The sequence below is a fragment of the Equus asinus genome, chromosome 4, assembly GCF_041296235.1.
Source record: "Equus asinus isolate D_3611 breed Donkey chromosome 4, EquAss-T2T_v2, whole genome shotgun sequence".
Classification (NCBI taxonomy): Eukaryota; Metazoa; Chordata; class Mammalia; order Perissodactyla; family Equidae; genus Equus; species Equus asinus.
The window spans coordinates 94,576,754-94,598,382 of record NC_091793.1 but is presented as its reverse complement, the minus strand read 5'-3'; the positions used below and the strand labels follow the sequence as shown (position 1 = coordinate 94,598,382).

The 21,629-nt window shown below is 43.7% G+C and overlaps 1 protein-coding gene across 11 annotated transcripts in view; it reads right to left on the bottom strand.

Moving 5' to 3' along the window:
* FMNL2 (formin like 2) overlaps window positions 1–21,629 on the bottom strand; it is a 292,532-nt gene that overhangs the window by 2,647 nt on the left and 268,256 nt on the right. For 5 of the 11 annotated variants that reach the window (XM_070507768.1, XM_070507769.1, XM_014831187.3 and 2 more), the window contains 10 exons: window positions 18,142–18,266; window positions 17,046–17,248; window positions 15,278–15,512; window positions 14,093–14,161; window positions 13,896–13,976; window positions 12,485–12,614; window positions 9,621–9,784; window positions 8,555–8,656; window positions 6,190–6,288; window positions 5,341–5,464 (listed from right to left, as the gene is read on the bottom strand). In XM_070507768.1, coding sequence (XP_070363869.1) covers window positions 5,341–5,464; window positions 6,190–6,288; window positions 8,555–8,656; window positions 9,621–9,784; window positions 12,485–12,614; window positions 13,896–13,976; window positions 14,093–14,161; window positions 15,278–15,512; window positions 17,046–17,248; window positions 18,142–18,266 — 1,332 coding nt within the window. Of the gene's footprint in view, window positions 1–1,580; window positions 1,675–3,250; window positions 3,377–5,340; window positions 5,465–6,189; window positions 6,289–8,554; window positions 8,657–9,620; window positions 9,785–12,484; window positions 12,615–13,895; window positions 13,977–14,092; window positions 14,162–15,277; window positions 15,513–17,045; window positions 17,249–18,141; window positions 18,267–21,629 lie in introns of all 11 variants that reach the window. The other 6 variants (XM_070507771.1, XM_070507765.1, XM_070507770.1 and 3 more) reach the window with 3 other exon arrangements.

Here is a 21,629-nt window from a genome sequence, read left to right as displayed (position 1 = left end):
ATAATGCTCAATTAACCACTAAATAAAAGTAATCACTAAATCAAAATACTCCTCCAGGGGCCGGCCCAGTGGCGCAGCAGTTAAGTGTGCACGTTTCGCTTTGGCAGCCCAGGGTTTGCCGGTTCAGATCCCAAGTGCAGACATGGCACCGCTTGGCAAGCCATGCTGTGGTAGGCATCCCACATATAAAGTAGAGGAAGATGGGCATGGATGTTAGCTCAGGGCCAGTCTTCCTCAGCAAAAAGAGGAGGATTGGCAGCAGATGTTAGCTCAGGGCTAATCTTCCACAAAAAAAAAAAAGAAAAAAAACCTCCATTCCTAAACATTCTTTCCTGCCACCCAGTATTTTTTGTTTTTCATTAGAGGGCAGAAGTTGTATGGGCCTTCCTGCATTTTCCAATTTGTATTGCAAATGCACAGAAGAATGCCTAATATTAAAAAAAATGCCTTGTTGAATGAACGAATTCAAAGGCATTGTTCTAGAAGGAGAAAGTGGGATGAACAAGAGGAATTTTATTTTATGTAAGGACTCTTAGCATGACAGCATGCTTTCTTAATGAAAAAGGCAGGTATTAGTGAATATGTAGCTAGCAGGTAGCCTTTTGATGGAGTCAGGGTATGGTGAAAAAAATAATAAAGCAGGCTTTATACTTTTGCCCCTTGTTTTGTTCAATTAGTACCAATTTCCTTTTCATTAACTTAGTATTATTGACTTCTGCTGGGAAGCATTCTACCTTTAGAAAGGGAAACTCAAACAAATAACAGAATTAAACCAGAGTGAATCTGTCTTATCCCTTCACCTACTGAGTAGACTGAAAATGGAGCTGACGGGCCACACCTGACCCACAGAAGGTTTGGCCCCCAACTTCTATTTTAAATATAGTTTCCCCATATTTAACCTGGCAATTAATGTAAAAACCAGGATTTCTGACTTCTCTTGGAAAAGTGGAGGATCTGGAAATAGTGGGCCCAAATTCTTTCATGGCAAAAACACGCTGGAGCTGAGTGAGTGCTGAGACCTAGGCTCTCAGGTTCAGCACAGTCCCCACCAGCCCAGCTCCTGACTCACTGGAATTTTTGACCCTGACCTACTCCTGGTAAATTCAAGCAAAGAAGTTTTGCATACCCTAATCCTCTCAAGCCTCTGCTTCCTGGCCCAGAGTGGTAAGGAAGGTCAGAATTTCACTTCTGGCTAAGGATGTGCAGTGTCCTGCAGCTCTGTGATTCCTGAGTCTATAAAAGCTAGAGATCACGTTCCCTGGCCAGGATTTCATTTCTTTAGGTCAAAATGGGGTTTATTGAATAACTTGAAGGCCAAGAAGGCAGTGAGGGAAGGACATCCTAGCCACCCGAAGCAAGTACAATCATCAGCAAACACCCTTGCCCAAGCCATCACATTTGAGAACATGAAAGCAGGCCAGAAAGAGTCCAACAGAGAGGCTCAGCCTCACATCACTGGAATGTGAGGTACAAAGACTTCTCCCTGATCAGACTCTCACCAGTATTACCCTCAGCCATAGACTGAAACCATTGATCTGCATACAGAGAGAGGAGGAAGCTAAGTAAAAAGTGATGCTTGCCAGCTCTGTGTATCCTCCACCACCGGTGTGCTAGAAGAAATCCTTACCCTCGAGTGAACATTTGGAAATTTAGTGATATTATTCTTCTTTAAAGCTAAACAGAAAAAAACAAAAACACAAAATGATGGTTAAGTAAAAATGGGATGAAAATAGAAAGCATTTCAACTTAGTGCTTAACATTCCCGGGCATGTTAGCCAACAGAGGAAGAGAGTGGGAGGCCACTACTACAAGAGACATTAGATGAAACAAGAAAAGGATGAGCGTGTCTTCCCACCCAGCTCTCTGACCACCCAGATCCAAGCTGCTTTGAAGTTTGGCTCCAGAAGGATAGATAGCCCAGCAGCAAAACTGACAGTAAACATTAGCCAAGTAGAAGACAGTTTCTAGCCTTGTTAATAAGCACTGGTGGGCAAGCACACTGCAGAGCAGGCAACAACACACCACATCTTTTGATATCTTCAGAGACAGAGGAACATACATAAAAAAGTGCAATTCATAGAAGAGTTAATGCCACAAAACAAACACATACCCAGTTCCATGTCAATCTCAGCATGGGAGTCAAACAATGGCTCTTTCCAGTTAGAGTGCGTGCTTCCCTTGTCTCTTTTCTAATCAACTGGGCACTGCAGAGCAGTCTGTCTCTTATCCAGTCATCAGGAACTAATCCAAGGCAGTTACTTTTTAGGAAGATTTGATTTTTTTTTTTAATTCTAAGAACAGTGGCATTTTCTAGAAATAGGTATTTTTCTATTAGTATTTCTGGTGCCACTATCCCAACCAAAGAAGTAGGTCCAGATATGATCTCACCACAGAAGAAATACCGTTTGTTTGACATGGAACAGAGCCACCAGCAAAGAAGCATGAATGAGATAAGACGGTGGGGAGCTCCTCAGCCTCTGTTTTCACTTCCTGCCTTGCAGCCCTGCTCCAGCACAGAATTGCTGATGGCTGAACTTGAGCATGACATGACAATCAGAGGGAAAAAAAGCTATGGATTGCCTCTATCAGCTTATACAGGCTTCCAGGTCAAATGGACTCCCTGTGTTAAAGCTCGTGCCATCAGCTCCAGCACACTGGATGATGGCTATGGACTACGTAAGATACTTAAGAAAGGTTCAATTTACAGCTGCGCGTAGTTCACAGTTTCTTCTGCAAATCATTTTGCAACTTTAGAGCATTGCGTTCCTAAGCACTTGTATAGCAAGCTCATTTTACTATCAAAGCACCTTAACCGAGTACAAAAAGGCTAGTTTAATATCTATAAACCTATTAGAACACAGTAAGTACTCAGGAAATGTTAGGTAGCATAGTATTGTTATTAATGACTATCATTTTGTCTTCAAAGATATCAGCCCCAAAATCTTATTAGCAACCTAGTTGGTCCCAATCCTGATTCTCAAACAAGTGCTCTATTTACTATTTTTCTGAAAATTTCTGCAAGAAATTCTACTAATTCAGCTCACACACACCCAGACCGTCAGAGCCATGTGGATTCCTAGATGTACGGAAAGTTTCAGTAAGTAAGCAGGAATGACTGAAATAAAAAAACCATGCAGCGTGAAGACAACATAAACTAGAACATGGTGGAGATGGCAATTCCATGCTAGCACGTTGGGTGGCCCTGATAGACATACAGAGGGATATAAAAGGTCAAAAAATCTGTAGCAACCTTTTAAGAGCATCAGGTGAGAAAGACTAATAGTTTAGTAATGGTATTCCTCAGTGAGAACAGGTTCGCAGAAAAATCGAGAGCCACGCTTGGCGGTGCGAGCAGTAAAGGGCACAGTCTTCAACACTGCATCAAAAATGACAGCCAAACAAGACAAACAGAAGAGAGTAAAAAGCCAAGATCTATTGCATTAGTACACGGTTAGTGCTTTGTTAATCATACCTGGAGAAGGGGCGGGGAGGGTGGGCAGAGAAGGATGGAAAGCAATATATACCCAAGTGAGTTCATGAAGTCTGAAAGAGTTATTCAATCTGGGGTTTGGTGGTAGGGCGGAAAATGGAAAACGTTCCAAGGAGAATAAAAACTGCTCCATAGCAGATATTCAGTCACCTCCAATGGCAGATTAATGATTAGGTCAGGCAAATGGAAACTGAACACTTGACTCATTCTACAAACCAAGTGTCATTAAGATGGAGAACAGTGATGAAAAAGGAACACTAAGTTCTTAACGTGCAAGGCTGGATGCTTCTCTACCTAAAAGTTCATCTAATGTGGCACTGAGACTAAGAGGTGCTTACCCAAGAAGATTTGTTCCTGGTCTCGCTCAGAGCGGAGCCTCCCCCTCAATATTGAGGAGGCAAGGAGCAACGCTTACCAATGGGGCTTTATCTGGGGGCCATCTGCAAGCCATCGCAGGGTGAACACTGAGATCCGGGTAGGCACATGTCTACAGTATACATGTGCACCGAATATAGAGACCGGCATTTTCACTAACCACTTACCCATCCACTCAGGACTTAACACTGCTTTACTCTGGGCAAGGAATTCTTTATTGACTTCCTTTTTTAGTGATTTATTTACTTATTTCCTTGGGTCTGAGCTGGTGAAAAAGTTTGTGGTTTTGGCAGTTTGGGATCCCTATTTACAATGCTGACTAAGCTATTAACAGGAAATGAGAAGTCAAAAGTCTAAGAGCTATATTTTTAAAAAATTAGGACAACTGGGGAAATGTGAATAATAACTGCATATTTGATATTAAGGAACTGTTAGTTTTGGAGGTGTGTGAAAATAGTTACTGTGGGTATGTTTGTTTGCTTTACTAAGGAGTCTTTATTTTTCGAAGATACATACTGAAATATTTCCAAATGAACTTGTATGTCTTGGATTTGCTTCTAAACAATCCCAGAAGTTGAGGAATAGGAGGTAGGTAGAAGCAGACCAGTAACAAGATGGGCCATGCACTGAAGATTGGTGATGGGTACATGGGAACTCATCATACTATTCCATATACTTTTGTATATCTTTAAAATTTCCCACACAAAAAAAGTTTCAAGTATTTTGGAAGCTGATAAACAGTATTCATATGCAACAGACATGAAAGGAAAGTCACTTGCAGCCAGTGCCACAAGACAGTGGCCCAAATTATTATCCTGTTCTGTCAGAGGGCATGCAGAAACTCTGGAGAACTGGTTCGAGCAGAAAGCATTAAGCTACAACTTAATCAGACAAGAACCGAGCTGGGTTAGGCACCATTCCTAGCTGACAGAACGACCATTCCCCAAGCCTGGGCCAGAGGTCCACTGGCCCTCCAAATGAAAGCTCCAGCTCCTGATTTCCTATTGTCTTCAGTTACTCTGAATGAGCAGAGTAACTGAAATGCTCTTTAAAAGAGCATGCTGGAAAACCCTGCATTGACTGTAGTTAGTACAGACCCCTGAATGGGGTCTACAGCATTTACCAGGCAGTTGCATAAGAGTGGTCGCAAGGAAGAAAATGGAGCACGGTAACCAATCGAAGACAATGGAAAACCATTAGGAGAAGGAGCCCTGGTGAAATTTACAGAGTTGTAATGATACTGAGAAACAAGAAGGAGATTTTTCAGAGAGAGAGTGTTGGGGTCTCTGATAGGGAGTATACAGGCTACTATAAATATCCTCAAACTAGCATGGAGTCTGCATAATTCTGGATGTGAATAAGTCAACTGAAGAACTTGTAAACCCTGGACAAAAGCAGCAACAGAATCTGCAAGTGGCCCAGTATGGGTGAGGGCATGGGATTTCCATGGGCCACGATGAGGAAGTATCTTTTACCTGTGATAATATCTTCAATGGCACCATCTTTTCCTTCGTATACATGTCTGTTATCTTTAACTTGTCGCCTTCTTAATTCCGCAATTAATTCTTGCTGCTGCCTCTTTGATTTGTGGGAAGGAGACTGAGAAGAAAGAAGAATAGCAGAGATGAGTGGGACCAGCACTGACTGGAAGTTTGAGAAAATCCAGCATGTGCCTGAGCACTATGTTACGGATAAGCAGCCTCAGCCAAAAATACAGACAGCACCATCCCAACAATCTGCTCAAAGAGAGAAAAACGCAGCAAGCTCCTGGGAAGAAAACTTTAACAGAAGCACACACAAAACTCCAGCTGACAGCAATGGGAAGGCTCAATCCTATGCAACAAGAGGCAGCTGGTAATAACCACCAACTTCTTAAACTCTGGGGAAGTGGATCACGATGAGGAATACTTTGACCTGCCAGCCTGTAAGGTCTTTACCTACATGAAACACGCTCCCATGCCTCCTCACGAAGCCCTCCAGCTACCAAGGCCAGCACCAACAGCGCACCCATGAAGCCACCCCTGGACACCAAGCTGTCCAGTCATCAGGTTACCTGGTATGACCTTTCTGTACCATCTGTGCTTAAGTTCCCCATCTCTATAAACTTGGAAATGCTAAACAAACACACTCTTAGCCTCATTCTAGTGGCTAGTGAACAAAGTAATGAAGGAACAAAGGTCCATTTGCTAAGTTTCCAGGCCCTACAAGGAATTGGTGAGGATCCTCTCCAAATCTGGCTTTCTGCCTGTCTCCTCTGCTTGCCTCTGGGGAGCCATCGGGGCCTCCCTCCGTGGGGGCCATCTCAGGAGCCTGGCACATCTCACCTTTGGATCCTGCTGCTCCATCAGAGCTTCTTGCTCCAGGAGTTTTTCCATGAGTGCTTGTTCCTGCTTTTTCCTCAGCTCATTTTCCTCTTCTGCTTGCTGGGTAAAATCAAAAGAACAAAAAGATTAGTGGAAATGACAGGAGACAAAAATTTAAAAGTCATTCTTAGAGAATCCTTGGTGAGCCAGGAATTAGAGTCAATGGAAGGTTCGGAAAGTCTACACTTTAGGACTATATTGAACTCTGAATTGGGGTTTCATGCTCTGTCGATAGCACATCTCTTCAAAACCTCATAGTTGAAATTCACCTCCAGAAGTCCTCTCTTGATGATCCACTCACACTGCTTCTTAGTCTCAGTCCCACAGATGTGGTGACAACCTGCCCTCCCGGCAGCTCTGCTCAGTGATTTTCACATGCGTTTGCTGTACTTCCAAATTCTGTCCACTTACTACAGCTTCTCTGAAAGCAAGATCTCAGGACCTCTCCTCTTGCCCATTGTTAGCGGAAAACCGCCATTTCCTCGCCTCTTGGTCCCTTCAGGGGCCTCAGCCGAGTGACACTCTTGGGCCCTCTCGCCATAGCTCACTCCTTCCCAAGGGAGGCAGGGGGACTAGTCTGATGAATGGGAAAAAGAAATCAAACAGGCTCACCTCAGCTCAGCCCTCTTGGGCATTCTCTCTTTCAAAGCCCAGCCTCCCTAGAGAGACTTCTAATAGTCTAGCTGAGAACTGACGGATAAGAGGCTGGAGTGTAAGCTCACAGATACACGCCATGTCCTCCAGTCCAGCTTTCATCAGTAATAAAGTTCTATTTTGATCTCTCTTGCTTTTAAGTTTCATTTGGTTTGAACTCAGGAAGAGAAAGGAGGGATGACATCCTAAAACCCCAACATCCAGGTCAGTATCAGCGTCAGACTGGGAGGTTATTCAACATGTAATATCTAGGGCAAGTAAAGCATCCCATAGCATCACTGCCAGACAAGCGCCTCATGGAGCTAGCGAACAGGACCACAGGGAGAAATGGTAACACGGAAGGGGCACGCTGCTAGACAGGTTATGATCTGTGACACCCCACTGACCACCAAGGGCAGCTTCTCTTTTTTCTCTGCTTTATGCACATCCCTGCTGCAGTGCTGGGCTTTGAGACCAACCAGAGCCACTTCCCAGCTTGTAGTATATAATTTAAAAATAGCATGTATTTTCTCTTTAGACCTTAGACATAATTTGTGAAGAAATGTGGTCACAGCATATAACAAAAGCCACCTTGAGCCTTCTCTGCAGCACACAAGCATTGCTAGCCAGTGAAGCCCAGAGCACCACAGTCAGCAGCAGCTGGTGGCAGTGACCTTCTCGTGGCCCAGAGCTCCCAGCATCCTGCACATGGACGTCTGCCGTGTTTGTGTTCATCCTCACTGCCAACGACACCTTCCTTCTGCAAACAGCCTGTGATATGACTGAAGATGAAATCTTTTGAGTTTCAGTAAAAGGCCGGAGGATGGTTCTCCAAAGCCATTAAATGGCACTGGAGAAGTAACCCATTACTTCCAATTCCTGTTTCTGAAAAATGTAGATAACCCTGCCACATCCCCCCTCCGCTCTATAATCACACTCCTCCTTCCTCCATCAACATTACCATTGTTATATACAGACAACACAGATTGCAATGTCTCCTCAGTGCGCTAAACCCTAATGTCCTCTTTGTCATTCTTTCTCCAAGGACAATTCTTCTGACACATGCCTCTTTGGGTCATGTGCTCTTTCAAGACCACGGCCCCGGATTATGTCAGAGGGCTTCCCATTTAAAGGAAGAGCCATTATTGGTCCAGATAAAAAAAAAAAAAAACAGTAACCATCCTTCCTAGTGCCATCTTTCAGTCCACACTAGAGCAATGTTGGTCTAGACAGCCTGAAGGCCTGGGCAAGACTAACACAACCAGACTCTCCCCGAGCTCAGTGACAGCATCTTTGCCACAGGCCAGGGCTCACTTTTTTTACCTTCTCAACTCCATGGGAGCCTGGATTTTCTAAGTCCTTCACCCTGCCTGCGAGGTGAAGAGTCAACAGGACAACAATGGTCTTGGAGCATCTCACTTGCCCTGAGGAGCAGGCAAGAGCTTTTGTTTTGGGGCTGAACCCCAGGACTGGCTGGGCAGAGACAGGGAGCATGACGAGCTGAGGGTCCCAGGAGCTCTCAGCCTCCAGAGGGCCAGAGACTGCTGTCTCATACTGTCCACCCAGATCTGCTGCCCAGAGGAACAGGTGAGGCCTCTGCAGAGCAGCAGAGACGCAGACACAGCTCTAGGAGGAAACCTGCTTGACGAATAATGCCACAGAAGGCATTAAAGGACGCCATGCTCCCATTTACCTTATAGGCTTTCACGAACCGGACAAAGACGGGAAAGAAGACAGAGGGTGGTGTTGTCTTGGGGTTTTCTCCAAAATACTTCACTACATCATCAAAGGCGTCCTGTGAAGAAGCAAATTTCTCTTGAATCTCATCAGTCACAGCATTTGAACTTGACACTCTGGGGGAAGAGCCGCAGCAGAGCAGCAGGGACGACCCAGTGGCTCCCGCAGCTCCCTGGTCTCTTCCCTCCCTCGCTCCCCAGGATTCTCCGCAGCCTCCGTGTGCCCCTGGAATGCCCGGTGAAGGGCAACGAGAAGAATGCAACGGTGCTGCACGGGAGTTCATCGCTGGGACCTCCTGCCACTTCTATACACCTTCACACACACACACACACACACACACGAGGAACCATTCCCTTCAAGAGCTTCCTGAGGCCACGGCAGAAGGCCTTAAAACCCACAAGGTTAGAAGGGACCATAGAAGGCACTCAGACTTCAAATCCCAACCACTCCTTAAAGCATCCCCACATTAGGGACACTAAAGTCTCTGCTTGAACTCTTCCATGACACAAGATAGCCAGCCTCAAATGGGAGCCATTCCACCACGTCTGCTTTCTGAGTTCCCACAACACTCTGTCTTCCCTGCTACGGTGGTGTGCAGTCTGGCTGTTTTCCAAGTGCATAAATTTGACCCCCCAGTGTAGCGTAAGATTTCGAGGCCAAGGCCTACAGAAACCAACAGTGGGAACACTGCTTTGCTGAGCACAAGCCTGATGCATGTTGGCTGAACTGAATACAGGACTCAAACAGAAGAAGCCTAGGAGGAGAAGGTGAGGGGCAGGGGCAGGAATGGCCTCCAGAGAAGAGAGTCAAGACCCCAAATTAGAAGACAATGAGCAAGACAGGGGCACTTTCAGGCGCAATATTTTGGAAGATCCCCTCCATGATAATCATCAGCTACATAAGAAACCTACCCTCAGCAGACAAAGGGCAATTTTCCCCAAAAGCCAGGGCCGGTATCCCAGATGGCTTTAAGGGATCCAGTCACTTCTTTGTGGGTATCAAGGGGCTGTACAGACAGTTACCTGTGCAATCTTGGCGTCATCCTGCAGCTTCTTCAGCTTCCCCTCATTGTTGAAGATGAACTCCTTCAGCAGCGTGTTGTGGTCATGCATGGTGTACTCCCTCTTGGTCAAGTCCATGCCCCTCTGGAGCTCCTTGACGTCCAGTAAAACATTCTCAAGGGAGACTACAGTAAAGAAAGCAATGTCCCCGTGAAGGTCCAAACCACCCTGAGTCTGGCTGGTCAGCCAAGTTCTTGGTGGATTCCCAGGGATACTCAAGGGGCTTAGATCTAGTTTCCAGCTTTCAGAACTGAGATCCTTTAATATGAACAAGTCACTAAGTACTCACTACCAGGCACAGCACTAAATTCTTTATATGCACCGATTCATTTGCATGTTTAGTCCATTTTGCTAACAAGGAAAAAGCAGCATAATGAGGTTACATGGCCTGTCCCAGGTCACACAGGAGGTGGCAGGGTTGGAGTTCACATAACAACTGTGGACTCCAAATTTTGTGCTTGGACCCAACTATTCCATTTCTTGTACAGAAGATGATAACTTGTTGGTTGGCCTGCAGGCTCAGAGGTTCCTTAACTGTGACAGACCCAAGACCTTATCCTCTACCTAACGCTTTTAACGCTTTTAACTCTTTTGCATTTCTGTGGCTGTCCAGCAGGGGGTAGCATTTTACCTGTGGAACTTTCGTTGTATTGCCCGCTAGGACCCAAAGCAACCTTGGACAGCTTCTTTTTGATAAACAATCCTTCCCTGCATCAAAAGCATTTATTTGCAGGGAGCTGTCCACCTGCAGTGTGGCCACCCTCCCAGAGCAGGAACACTCCTGCATCCTCCTGCTGGAGGTCTGCGCCCCACCTCTGGCTCCCTACGACGTCCCCCAGCTCGGCACGTGGATGAATTACAGAACAATGCAGTATGTTCTCCCCTCACTAGATTCACACTGTCTTCTTCACCTTTGACTCTTCAATGCTTAGGAAAGTGCCAAGTACATAGGAGGGACTCAGAAAGGTTTGCTGGATAAACGAAAGATGAGTGAATAAATGAGTGAAGGTATAAAGAATCCGGGTCAGCTCACTTGGGCACCAGAGAGCAATACAGAAAATTATTCAGCCAGAGAGGACCTCAATCTTCTCCCAACGATTGTCTTCAAATGGCACTTTTGGGCAATCTCATTTGGGCCACTCAAAATGTGCTAATTAGTAAGATACGAATTTTTTTTAACTTTTTCTCTTAACGAGAATTGTGATAGTAAACAACTCCTAATTTAGGCAAATGGAAATGAAAGGAGGAAAATCACTCCGCCAGAGTAGAAGTCCTAGTAACTGCCTGAGAGAGCCCTGGGCCCTCAGTGGGTCTGTCACAGCCCACACCGCACAGTCCTCCACAAGCTATCATTTCCACCTGCCTCTGTCTCCACTAGGGCTTCAGAAGCATCTATCCCAGCAAGAGTGCATCATCTCATTCATTTGTTCATTCACTCATTCATTTGTTCACTCATTCATTTGTTCATTCACTCATTCATTTGTTCATTCGCTCATTCATTTTTTTCATTCACTCATTCATTTGTTCATTCGCTCATTCATTATTTCCACCATCAATTTTCTGGGGGCTAAGGGAATTATAAAGATAAATGAAACCTGATTATACTCTTAAGTGCACAGGTTGCAATGGACATGGAAATGGTTAGAATAAAATTTGATAAATCTTGTATGAGAGGGTAGTACAGCGTGCTCTTTGGTAAGACAGGAGGAACAGCCGTGTGCTCTGAGGGAGTCAGAGAAGGTCTTGTCACCAAAGCTTCAATTTGCTAAGTCTGGGGTAGGCCTCAGAAATCTGAATTTATAATAAACACCTTGGCTGCTCCTGGTTCAAGATCACAATTTGAGAATTATGGCCTGTAACCAACTCTGAGGTCAATCTGCCTCTTGTTCCTTTAGAAAAAAGAATAGCCTACTATTCTTTTTTTTTTTTCTTAAAGATTGGCACCTGAGCTAACATCTTTTGCCACTCTTCTTTTTCTTCCTCTTCTTCTCTCCAAAGCCCCCCAACACACAGTTGTATATTCTAGTTGTAGGTCCTTCTGGTTGTGCTATGTGGATGCCGCCTCTGCATGGCTTGATGAGCGGTGCCATGTCCGCACTCGGGATCCGAACTGGTGAAACCCTGGGCCACTGAAGCAGAGCATGCGAACTTAACCACTCAGCCAAAAGGCTGGCCCCCAGCCTACTATTCCTTTGAGAGGACATGGTACATTAGACAGTACACTAAATGAAAAGATGACCCAGGATCTAGCCAAGTTTTGATCACTTTCTACCCATGTGACCTTGGGAAAGACACTTAACCTCTAAAAATGTCAGTTTTCTCATCTAAAACATGAGGATATTTATTACCTAGTACAGCCCAGCTATTTCGGAATCACTGATGATTTAAATGAGAAAGTGCGCAACCATCACAGCAAAGTAACAACCGAGACATACTGATCATTTAACTCGTGCTTAGATGAAAGGCAAAATATTTAGAACTGCCACCTCTGAGCAAGTAGAGCCGCACAAAATCAAACTGAAGTGTGTGTTGGCTGGTGATCCTCCTATCTCAAACGACAGCAATAGAGTAAAAAGGGCAATGAATGGAAGAGGGACGGTGCATGAGACCTGGATCTTCGCAGAGAGGGCACTGAGAGGTCTCCTTCATGTCCATGTTCAATATCGCTCCCAGAAGGGGGCGACACCTGGCCGACGTGTTCCAGCTCAGAGCTCCTGACTTTTTTAAAGGGGTTCTGAAGAGTGTGTGTTTAAGCAGAGAACGGTTCCCTCACGATTTAATGCTTTCAATACCCAAGAGTCACATTAGTAGCTGAAATCAAGCACCTGCAGCAGCCTTCTCCACATAATGAAGCTCATTATAGAAGAGGGACACTTGGTGATATTTCTCCTTGACGACATTCGATATATAGTGCAACAGCGTCTGCTTTCGGTCTGTTGACTTTGTGTCTAAGAGCTGAAAAAAAAGGGGGATGTGGCTTAGAGGGAGAGATGATAGGAGAGTTACCCACCCGATGACGCTCTCCCACTCACAATGAATAAGTGAATACAGGTGCCTCAAAGTGGACAAAGAACATTCCCACCGGAGATTCAAGACTGGATTTGTTCTTCAGTGAACCAGCCCGCTGATTTCTAAATGACGAGAGGACTTCCTGACCAGGAGATGTGCTGCACTTTAGGGCAGACTCTAAGCACCCAGAACTGTTCACACATCCGTACCCACGTGAACTCCTCCTCCCCACATCTGCTATTCTGCCCCCGCTGGCTTAAAAGCAGAAAGACTCCAGTTTCAGTGCTCTCGAAAGGGGAGGAGCAGAGTAGGAGTGAGTGTGGAGCCGCCAGGTATGGGGCTTCTCTGCTGCAGTCCTCACATTCAGCTCGCTCCTCTCTCGTTCCCCAGCCTCTGATGACCGAAGCAGGTGTGTTTAACGGACCATGACCTTCTGGGGGCCCGAACTGTGACTAAGTGGACGTGTCTCCCCAGGCTGGGGGCTCAACCCACTGCCCAACCTTCTCACGGGGAAGCCACGTCAGCCCCACACAGCCGGGGAGAGAGGGTTCCATGGCGGATTTTCTCTAATCCTGGTCATATAAGTCAGGTGACTCTGTCAAGCAGAGCACCCCTTGCCATCCAGGAAAAAAAGAATTTTTTTAGAAAATACAGAAAAGTATAAAGAAGCAGTTCAAAAAAATTCCCTAATTCCATCGAACCTCTCTGGTAATATCTTAACCTACGTCCATTCAGTTTTTTTCTACATATTTTACTTAGCTGAAATCAAACTGTACATGCAATTGATACCCTGCTTTCTTTTCTAAACACAAGATTCTCTATTTCTTTGAAAACTCTTCATGAATATTTAACAGTTGAAGAACAGTTCACCGTATTAACTATTGTTATAGAATATTTAATCATTTCCCCAAATGTTGGATCTCTATACTGTTGCTAATTATTTGCCATTATAAATGAAATACAGCATCCATAATTCAGACTCCTGAGGAAAGATTCCTAGAAATGGAAACACTGGGTCAAAGTGTATGAGTATTTTTAAGGTTCTAACTGCTTGCTGCCAGATGGGGTTCCAGAAAATTTGTACCAACTGATCCTCCCACTAGCAGAGAATCTTCATAAAACATGCCATTCCCACTTCTAAGAACAGACTCTCTCCGCCCCAGGACTTAATCTTTGCCAGCTGCTTTGTCCCACATAGAGCTCTTGTACTTCTGTTAGGCCACCTACCAGATCTAAACTCTGAAGTTTAAATCCATAAACGGCTCCTCGTTTACTGCTATTCATATAGTTTCCAAGGGCCAAGATGATCTGCAAAAAAAGAAAGGAGAAGCCCATTAGTACAGAATCCCCGGCATTCCCAGGCAGAGGAATGCGGCTGACAAGTCAGCTCTTCCATACGTGTATACGAGGAAAACTTCACTTGCCTCCAGAATTTTCTTGAGTTTCTGCGATGACTTTATAGAAACAGATGCTGCTATAATTGAGTGCAGTTGCTAGATTCCAGCCAAAGGAAGGAAGAGAGGGGGAAAAAAGACATGTTAAAAATGGGAAACTCTAATCGGAAACTAAAAATTAACACAGAAGAAAACAGGCCTGCATTGAGACCTTAAAGCCTTAATGCTGAGATTCTATTTTTCCTAAACGTAAACTTAAGTTGGCCACTAGGTGTTCAGTAACCATATTATTACATGGAAGCTCCTCTCTAAAAGTATTTGAAATAAGAAGCAATGTCAGAACTTGCTTACTACAAAATCTGTAACTAATGAGACCTGCGGTTAGGAGTCAACAGCATCTTCTAGCAGAACCCAATTCCCTGCCCGCCACCTCTAATCAAGTAATACCATTTATATTTTAAAATCAATGGAGTTGTCCAAGAATGAAAACACAACAAAACAGCAAAGGAATGTAATCACCCTCCAGAAGTTCTCAGAACATGTTTTGGGCAGACGTGCCACTATAATCAGTGATTAGTGGAAGTTTATTTATAAATAGAACTGGGAAAGAACTATGACATTTATGTTTATGATATTCCTAAGTCTCTAACAAGTCAACACAAAGGAACTAGATTAACACAGAGGAAATAGCTGGCAATTATTTCTACATCACCACAGTGCACTGTAACAAACTTCCAAGGAAGAAGACTCCTGTAGTAAATTTAATGGTTCCAATGAAAGCCAATAAGCCTGTTTACTAAAGATATGGGATTGTTTTTAGAAATGAAAGGCACATTTTCAGTGTGGCCAACCCAGCCAGAGGACTGGTTTCAGAGAGGACCAAGTTTGAGAAAATGGTTTTCCTTGTACTCTGTATTGAAGTGTCCTTTGAAATTCAGATGACATCTTTAAACAAAGAAAATGGCACTCTCTAGGGAGAATATCAATATGGAATATGGAATTTTGTCATTTTCGAATTTACTTGGCATACACAATGTGAAAAAGACGGCCAAAATAAAAATGCAATCTAGAAAGTTCTGGGAAGAAGTCCTCAGAGCCTGTGACACTAAGTATAATTCTAGGAGAGACTTAGAAGAAGAAAAAAAAGATCCTCTCTCTCTTTGGACCACTCCGCCCTGCCCCTGAGCTGTGCCCCATCAGCGCTGGTCCACTCACAGGAGTCAGCATCTGAAGGCTTTCAGCAAAGTTCCCAATGAAGGCCATGATGGTCATCTTCTGCATGAGCCTCTCGATCTTACTGAACTGCATCATGAACCGGTCTTCGTCTGATAAGTTCTCCAGGGGCTTCCTTTCCCGCTCATAAAGCCGAAGCACTTTCACTTCATTCTCAGTTGGCAAGAACCTCATCAAACATTCTACAAAATCTACAGGCAGTGTCTTCAAGTCAAATCTGAAGACAGATGTGGACAGGTCAGTATTAGAGAGAAAACCTCCTAGCCTTTCAACCGCACCTCCATCTGGTCCAGCTCACGCACCAACAAGCCCATGAGTTACCAAGCTCTACAGCTGAACTACGAAGACACCTGTTGGTGCCGACTCCTGACTGTGCATCAAGTACCTTCACTGGTCCTTCTTAAAAACCTGGACCTTACCGCAATCACCATGTTCAGTTTTTAGGCTATTAGTATAGCTCTAAGCCTCTAGAAATAAGCAGTAAATGGCAGCAGGAAGAGACAAAAGGCAGGCTGAAGTATCTGATAGTTAAGTGACTCAAGAACACGACTTTGTAGACATGTGAGTACTGCTAATTAAGCAATTAATATTATATATACATGATTACAGAATATCTGGTGAACTCTGTAGAATATTTCAATTAAACCAACAGTTTGGGCTATTTTTCCTTCTTTAGAAGAAAATGCATCCAAATGCCTGTACCCTACAGATGTTTTGACTTAAACGCATATATCCCTTGAAGGAATACCAGGGTCCCTGTGGATGAATGCTCAATTTGAACAGAGTATCTTCTACAACCTCCGTTTTATTCTCTGGACAATCTTTGTTTAGCAAAATAATGGAATTACATTTAATCATCATGACAAACAAGGTATTTCAAGATTGAAAACCAGAATGCATATAAGGTTTCAACATCAGAAATCAGAATAGACTATAGGAGGCACTCGACTATTAGATTACGATCCCGGCTAAAGACATGAAATTGGAACAAACGATTTCTCAGTGCCATTTACTTCTCTAAGAGTCTCTGAGCAAAATTTATGAAATACCAATTTATGATGAATTAGTTCCTGAAACGTCTAACATCCTTATCACATTTAAAAGTTACCATGACCACAAGAACAACAGGAAGATTTTTCTAATAGAAAAGTAAACAAAATCAATGCCTTCTCTGCAGTTCCAGGATTAAAAAAAGAACTGAACTTTGTTTAAGATGTCCTAAAAGTGCTAAGAACAACAGAAATCACATTTCTATTGTTACAAATTAAAATACGCATCTGTATCATATTTGCATCTGGCACCGAACTGTATCATTCCATGAATTCCATCAAATTTGGATTCAACAAATCTGGATAAAATTCACATATTCCAGAGAAAACTGACATTTTCTCCCCTTTCTTAGCATGTGCAACCCTCCTCTCAAATTTCCTTTTAGGTAAGCACTGCTGTAGGCCCATGTAACAGAGCAGACCAATATAATAAATGATGTCACAATCCAGTGTGATTCTCCTAAAACAATTAATTACTCACTCTAACACAGCACTCCTGAGGGTAATTTCTGGTTCCCTTCTTCAGGGTTAGCATTGTATTCAACTCTGAAGTCACATATGTAACAACCTGGTGTGTGCATACCAAGAATCGCTTTTTCTTAATCTTACCCAACTATGGAAATATTTATCAGTTCACAACTTTTTTTCATCTTTATCCTAAATTTACTAGGATACAATTTTCCAGAATGCTCTGAACTTACACGTGAATAGCTTTACATATTTCATCAGCGGTCTTTCCAGCTTTCCTTAAAGTGATGGCGAGATTTTTGGCCCTATTTGCTTCCAGTAGCGTCACTTTGTTTGATCCCTTCTGTGTTATTTTCTGTTTGCTTGAAGAAAGATCAATGGCAGGACCTTGGGCTTTTGTCTTAAATATTTCCTCAAATTCATCCACATTTAAATCCTGGGGTAGAAAGATGAAACAGGCAACTTGGGTTATACTTAAAAATTAAGTCAGGAAGCCACCATTTAGACGGTTTCTTAAGTGTCAAAGAACTCAGTTTTTCTACTCAATACTTGTCTGTGATCGTGGCTTGCTCTATTTTCCTATTTGCGTTAGAGTGTGACTTACGCCACATATACGGACCTGAACAGACAACTGATTCCAACCAGCCAATTCAAACGCCTTTCAATAATTACCTTGCAGGGATGGCCACCACAGACTATCCATCAAACCAGCTACTGAGTGTGATTATTGAGTCCTTATTCGCTTATAGTTCAATAAACCATTTTTATGCCTTTTTACAAATTAAGGGCAGAGACTGTGTCAGATATATATTTTATGGCATACACTGAAGAGGCTCAAAACTATTCATTTTAACATAACTTTTTAAACACAGTTTTAGAACCACCTTACAAAACAACATGTAATTTTTTTTTTCTTATGAGGAATATTAGCCCTGAGCTAACATCTGCTGCCAATCCTCCTCTTTTTGCTGAGGAAGACTGGCCATGAGCTAACATCAGTGCCCATCTTCCTCTACTTTATATGTGGGACGCCTGCCACAGCATGACTTGCCAAGCTGTGCCATGTTCGCACCTGGGATCCAAACCGGCGAACACTGGGGCTGCAGAAGCAGAACGTGAGCACTTAACCACTGCGCTACTGGGCCGGCCCCACAGCACGTAACTTTATTGTCTGATATTGTAAATCCTTTTCTTCTTTACATCAAGGCACCTAAGACACTGGCACTTCACCGCTGAAACCTCCAGGTTAACTTCCAGACTTCCAGAGCACCCATTTTAGCTTTGCTGCACAGAGAGGGCCCCCCATTTTCTACCCAACAAGAAAGATACCTCCAGAATTCGCTCGTCGTCAATTTCGTTGAAGACTGTGCCATTGATCTGATTTGGCTTCAGGGCGACCCAGTTAAAAACTGGCATTCGGAATTTCGTCTTGATTGGCTTCTTAATTTTCACAGCTACAGAGGTCAGAGAGAATGAAATTAAGATTCCACCAAGACCCCAAGAACAATCAGACAACAGTCCCTGCAGATGACACTTTAACACTGGAGGAAGGCTGGCAGGAGGTGCCCAGGTGTTTTTAAATATGAAAGACATCACACACGGCTTTGGCCAGAGCAATCTGAGGTCATCATTTGGTCGAAGGATACAACAGTGTGTTAAAGTCCTCCAAGAGCCAGAGGTGCTTTTTTTTCAATGTAGGCAACTAGATTGCTGCATTATAGTCACAATGTTAGGACAATACGTAGAACAAATAAAGTGTTGGGGAGCAAAAATTATTATTCATATTTATTAGATAGCAGAGAGGGCAAATACTCCATGACTTAGTTTGACATCTGTGAGCATGAGTTGAATTGTGACATCCTAAATTCTTGGTTCTAGAACACATATTTCCAAACAAATCTTAAAAGATGATCAGAGACTGCAGATAGTGGCTGTCTAAACCACCAGGAATGTAACATCAAAAGGGCTGACTTCCAGCCAGAGCAATACATTCCCGTGGAGGATTTCAATGATGGGGATTATATCGGCTGCTGAGTTATTTCAAACAGACTAAGGGCTATGAACAGCCCAAAATAGAAAATGTTTAAGACGACAGAAGGGTACTTAGAAACCAAGATTTGTACTGCTTTTTGATAACAGCCACAGTCCCTTCCTCCTCTTTTTGGAGAGCAAGTTCTCCCCAGGAGTCAGCTGTGTGTGACTAGAAGGCATTGATGAACTCACTAAAAATACTGAGACCCTCTTAGTAGAGAGGAAGGGATCTACGCTTGAGGGGTCAGGGGAAAGCACCAACTCCACTACTTTGGGGAAATGAGCTAAAAAAAAATAAGTAATCTGTTACAAATTCCATTACTTAATTACACATCATAAAGAAGTCTTCCCAAACCATTTAGCTACATATCTATACACCTATATATATATATGCCTTCTTAAGTCTGTCCTGGGATGCCCACCACACTATTTGGGAGCTTCACTATTTGCCATCATTAGCACAGGAGGGAAGTTCAGTGCAGAACAAAACAAACTCAACACAAGACTAGGCTTTCTTTCCCCCGGCTGCCTGCCTCAGTGGGAGGCAACTGAAAAGGGGAGACAGACGGTGCCTCTCATTCCTCCAGAGTTACGAAGGCCATAGAAACAGCAGGAATGTCATCTGATAAATCCACACAAAGGCATGCAGGAACACAGAAACACAGCTTTTGCCAAACCAGGCCTTTCCACCACCAAATGTGACACTTTAGTCCCCACGACCCACTCCTGTTGGGTAGTGAGGATACGCACACTCCCCATTCCTCGCCACACTTCATTTTGGTCTATACTACCCAGCAAAACCCTGTCCTCCAAGGGAGCAAGGAACAGACCTTCCTCTAGTCGGGCACTTCAGCAATGTTGACTGAGAAGAAGGGGGAGCGGGGGAGGGGATCTTTTCATAGTCTGAGGTGACAGGTCAGTGCCATATGGTTCCACCATCCCGCCACAGATGCTTTAGGCCTCAGGACATTCACTAAAAGTCACTCCATTTGTAGCCACCCTACTTTTTAACTCTTTAGCAAGATTAGGAATAAGCCTGAAAGCAGAACACAGGCAAAAAAGTTCTCTTTGGAAAGGCTGTCCTGACTCTGACTGGGGAATGCAGCGGTAGGTTAGGGCAGGAGGGGCCTATCAGTGGCCCCAATAGACACCGTGTTCTTGGTGTTCAGATTAAAGGAAGTGGCTCTGCATGGGTAGGTGGGTGTTTCACAGGGAGAGCTGGAGACCAAGGGGACTAAAAGAGCAGCATCCAGCAGCTTTTCCTTATTCTGTGGAGGAGCTTTCCTTTTTCTCTCAGAATAAGTCTAAATTCCTTCTACACTTGAGGCCTTAGATCCAACTACAAAAATTAAAAGAAAAAACACTCCTTTTCTCAGGGGGAAAGGAATGTGGCATATGAAATCCAGGATGTCTGCTTAAAGGACCATAATCTCTTCTACAGGTTCAACTAAAATGTGTGGGCAAACCTGGGGTAACAGTCAGCCAACACCAAGACTTCCCGCAGACACAAAGTCAAGATGTAATGGATCAATGTGAGATGGAGTGGAAAGATGTCAAGGCACAGTGTGACCAACAGGAAAACATGGCAAATACTGAACACACTCAGTGAGGAGCAACCTACAGAAAAGCTTGATTGGCCCATCTTTTGTGGAAGCAGAAAGAACAAAGAAAATACAAAAAAATATATTAGATATGGTTAGAGTCAAGCGGCTCAGCAGTTCACGCACTCTTAGCATAGAATTTCATGCTTCTTGGACACATTTCACAAGGCAGCACAGAGCCAAAAATTCATTTCCATTCAGGCCTGCCTTGAAGACTCACTTATTATTTTGCTTATAAAAAAATTCCTTTTTAGAAGAGGGGAAAAAAATGATTTCGTTATAATGGTCCCAAACAGCCATATTGAATTGCACTAGGTATTCCATAAGATATGAACAATTTCTAAATGAAAAATAATCAGCCGAAGTCCAAATTCTCATTGTGAAGTTCCAAAGCACATTCTCTCAAAGAGACAGCAAAGGTTACAGCCTGCCCAGCGAGTGGTCTGTCACAGACGACCTAACCAGGAAATGGGAGACAGATAACTCGATCACAGATTTGAGGAAGTAAGCCCTATACTGCAAATGCATATTTCACATTACTAGTATTTTCTCTAAAAAATGGAAAGAAAACTCAACTACATACACCTAGGGGACCACCTCCTGGTCTCCTGTCTTGGCCACCAGAAACACACCTGTTCACTGCCTAGTGAAGACATAAGACACCCTATTGCCTGTGGATCCAGAGACCCAGGGATGTCACAGGTTTATGGCTGCCCATGAGTCTGTGGCCTATCATCTCACCTCTACTTCTTGGCTCTACTGGAACATCCGGATTCTCTCTGGCCTCAGTTCCAGAAGAGAGAGACAGTTACTGAACACACTGGCAAAACATCTCACAAAATGGGCTACAACCACTAAGTATTCACAGCCAAATTAAGGATAAGTAGTGAAAAGAGATTAAAGGTCTTGTAGAAATTGCCTGATCTCAAGCTATCAAAGACTCATAAGTATGTTACAACCCTTACATCTTGTAAAACAGAACATCTTGTAATTGTTTAATGGACACTTACAGCACTAACGAGGAGTTTCCTCAATCCCACATACCGCCCTCTAAATCGTATGAGACACAAAGAGGACAACTCCCAATTGAACTGCAACAACCCTGAAGGTAACAGTGGGCAAGCAGCTGAACACAGAGTTCCACTTCCTAAGATTGAGGCAATCAACAGAGCCAACACATTTTAA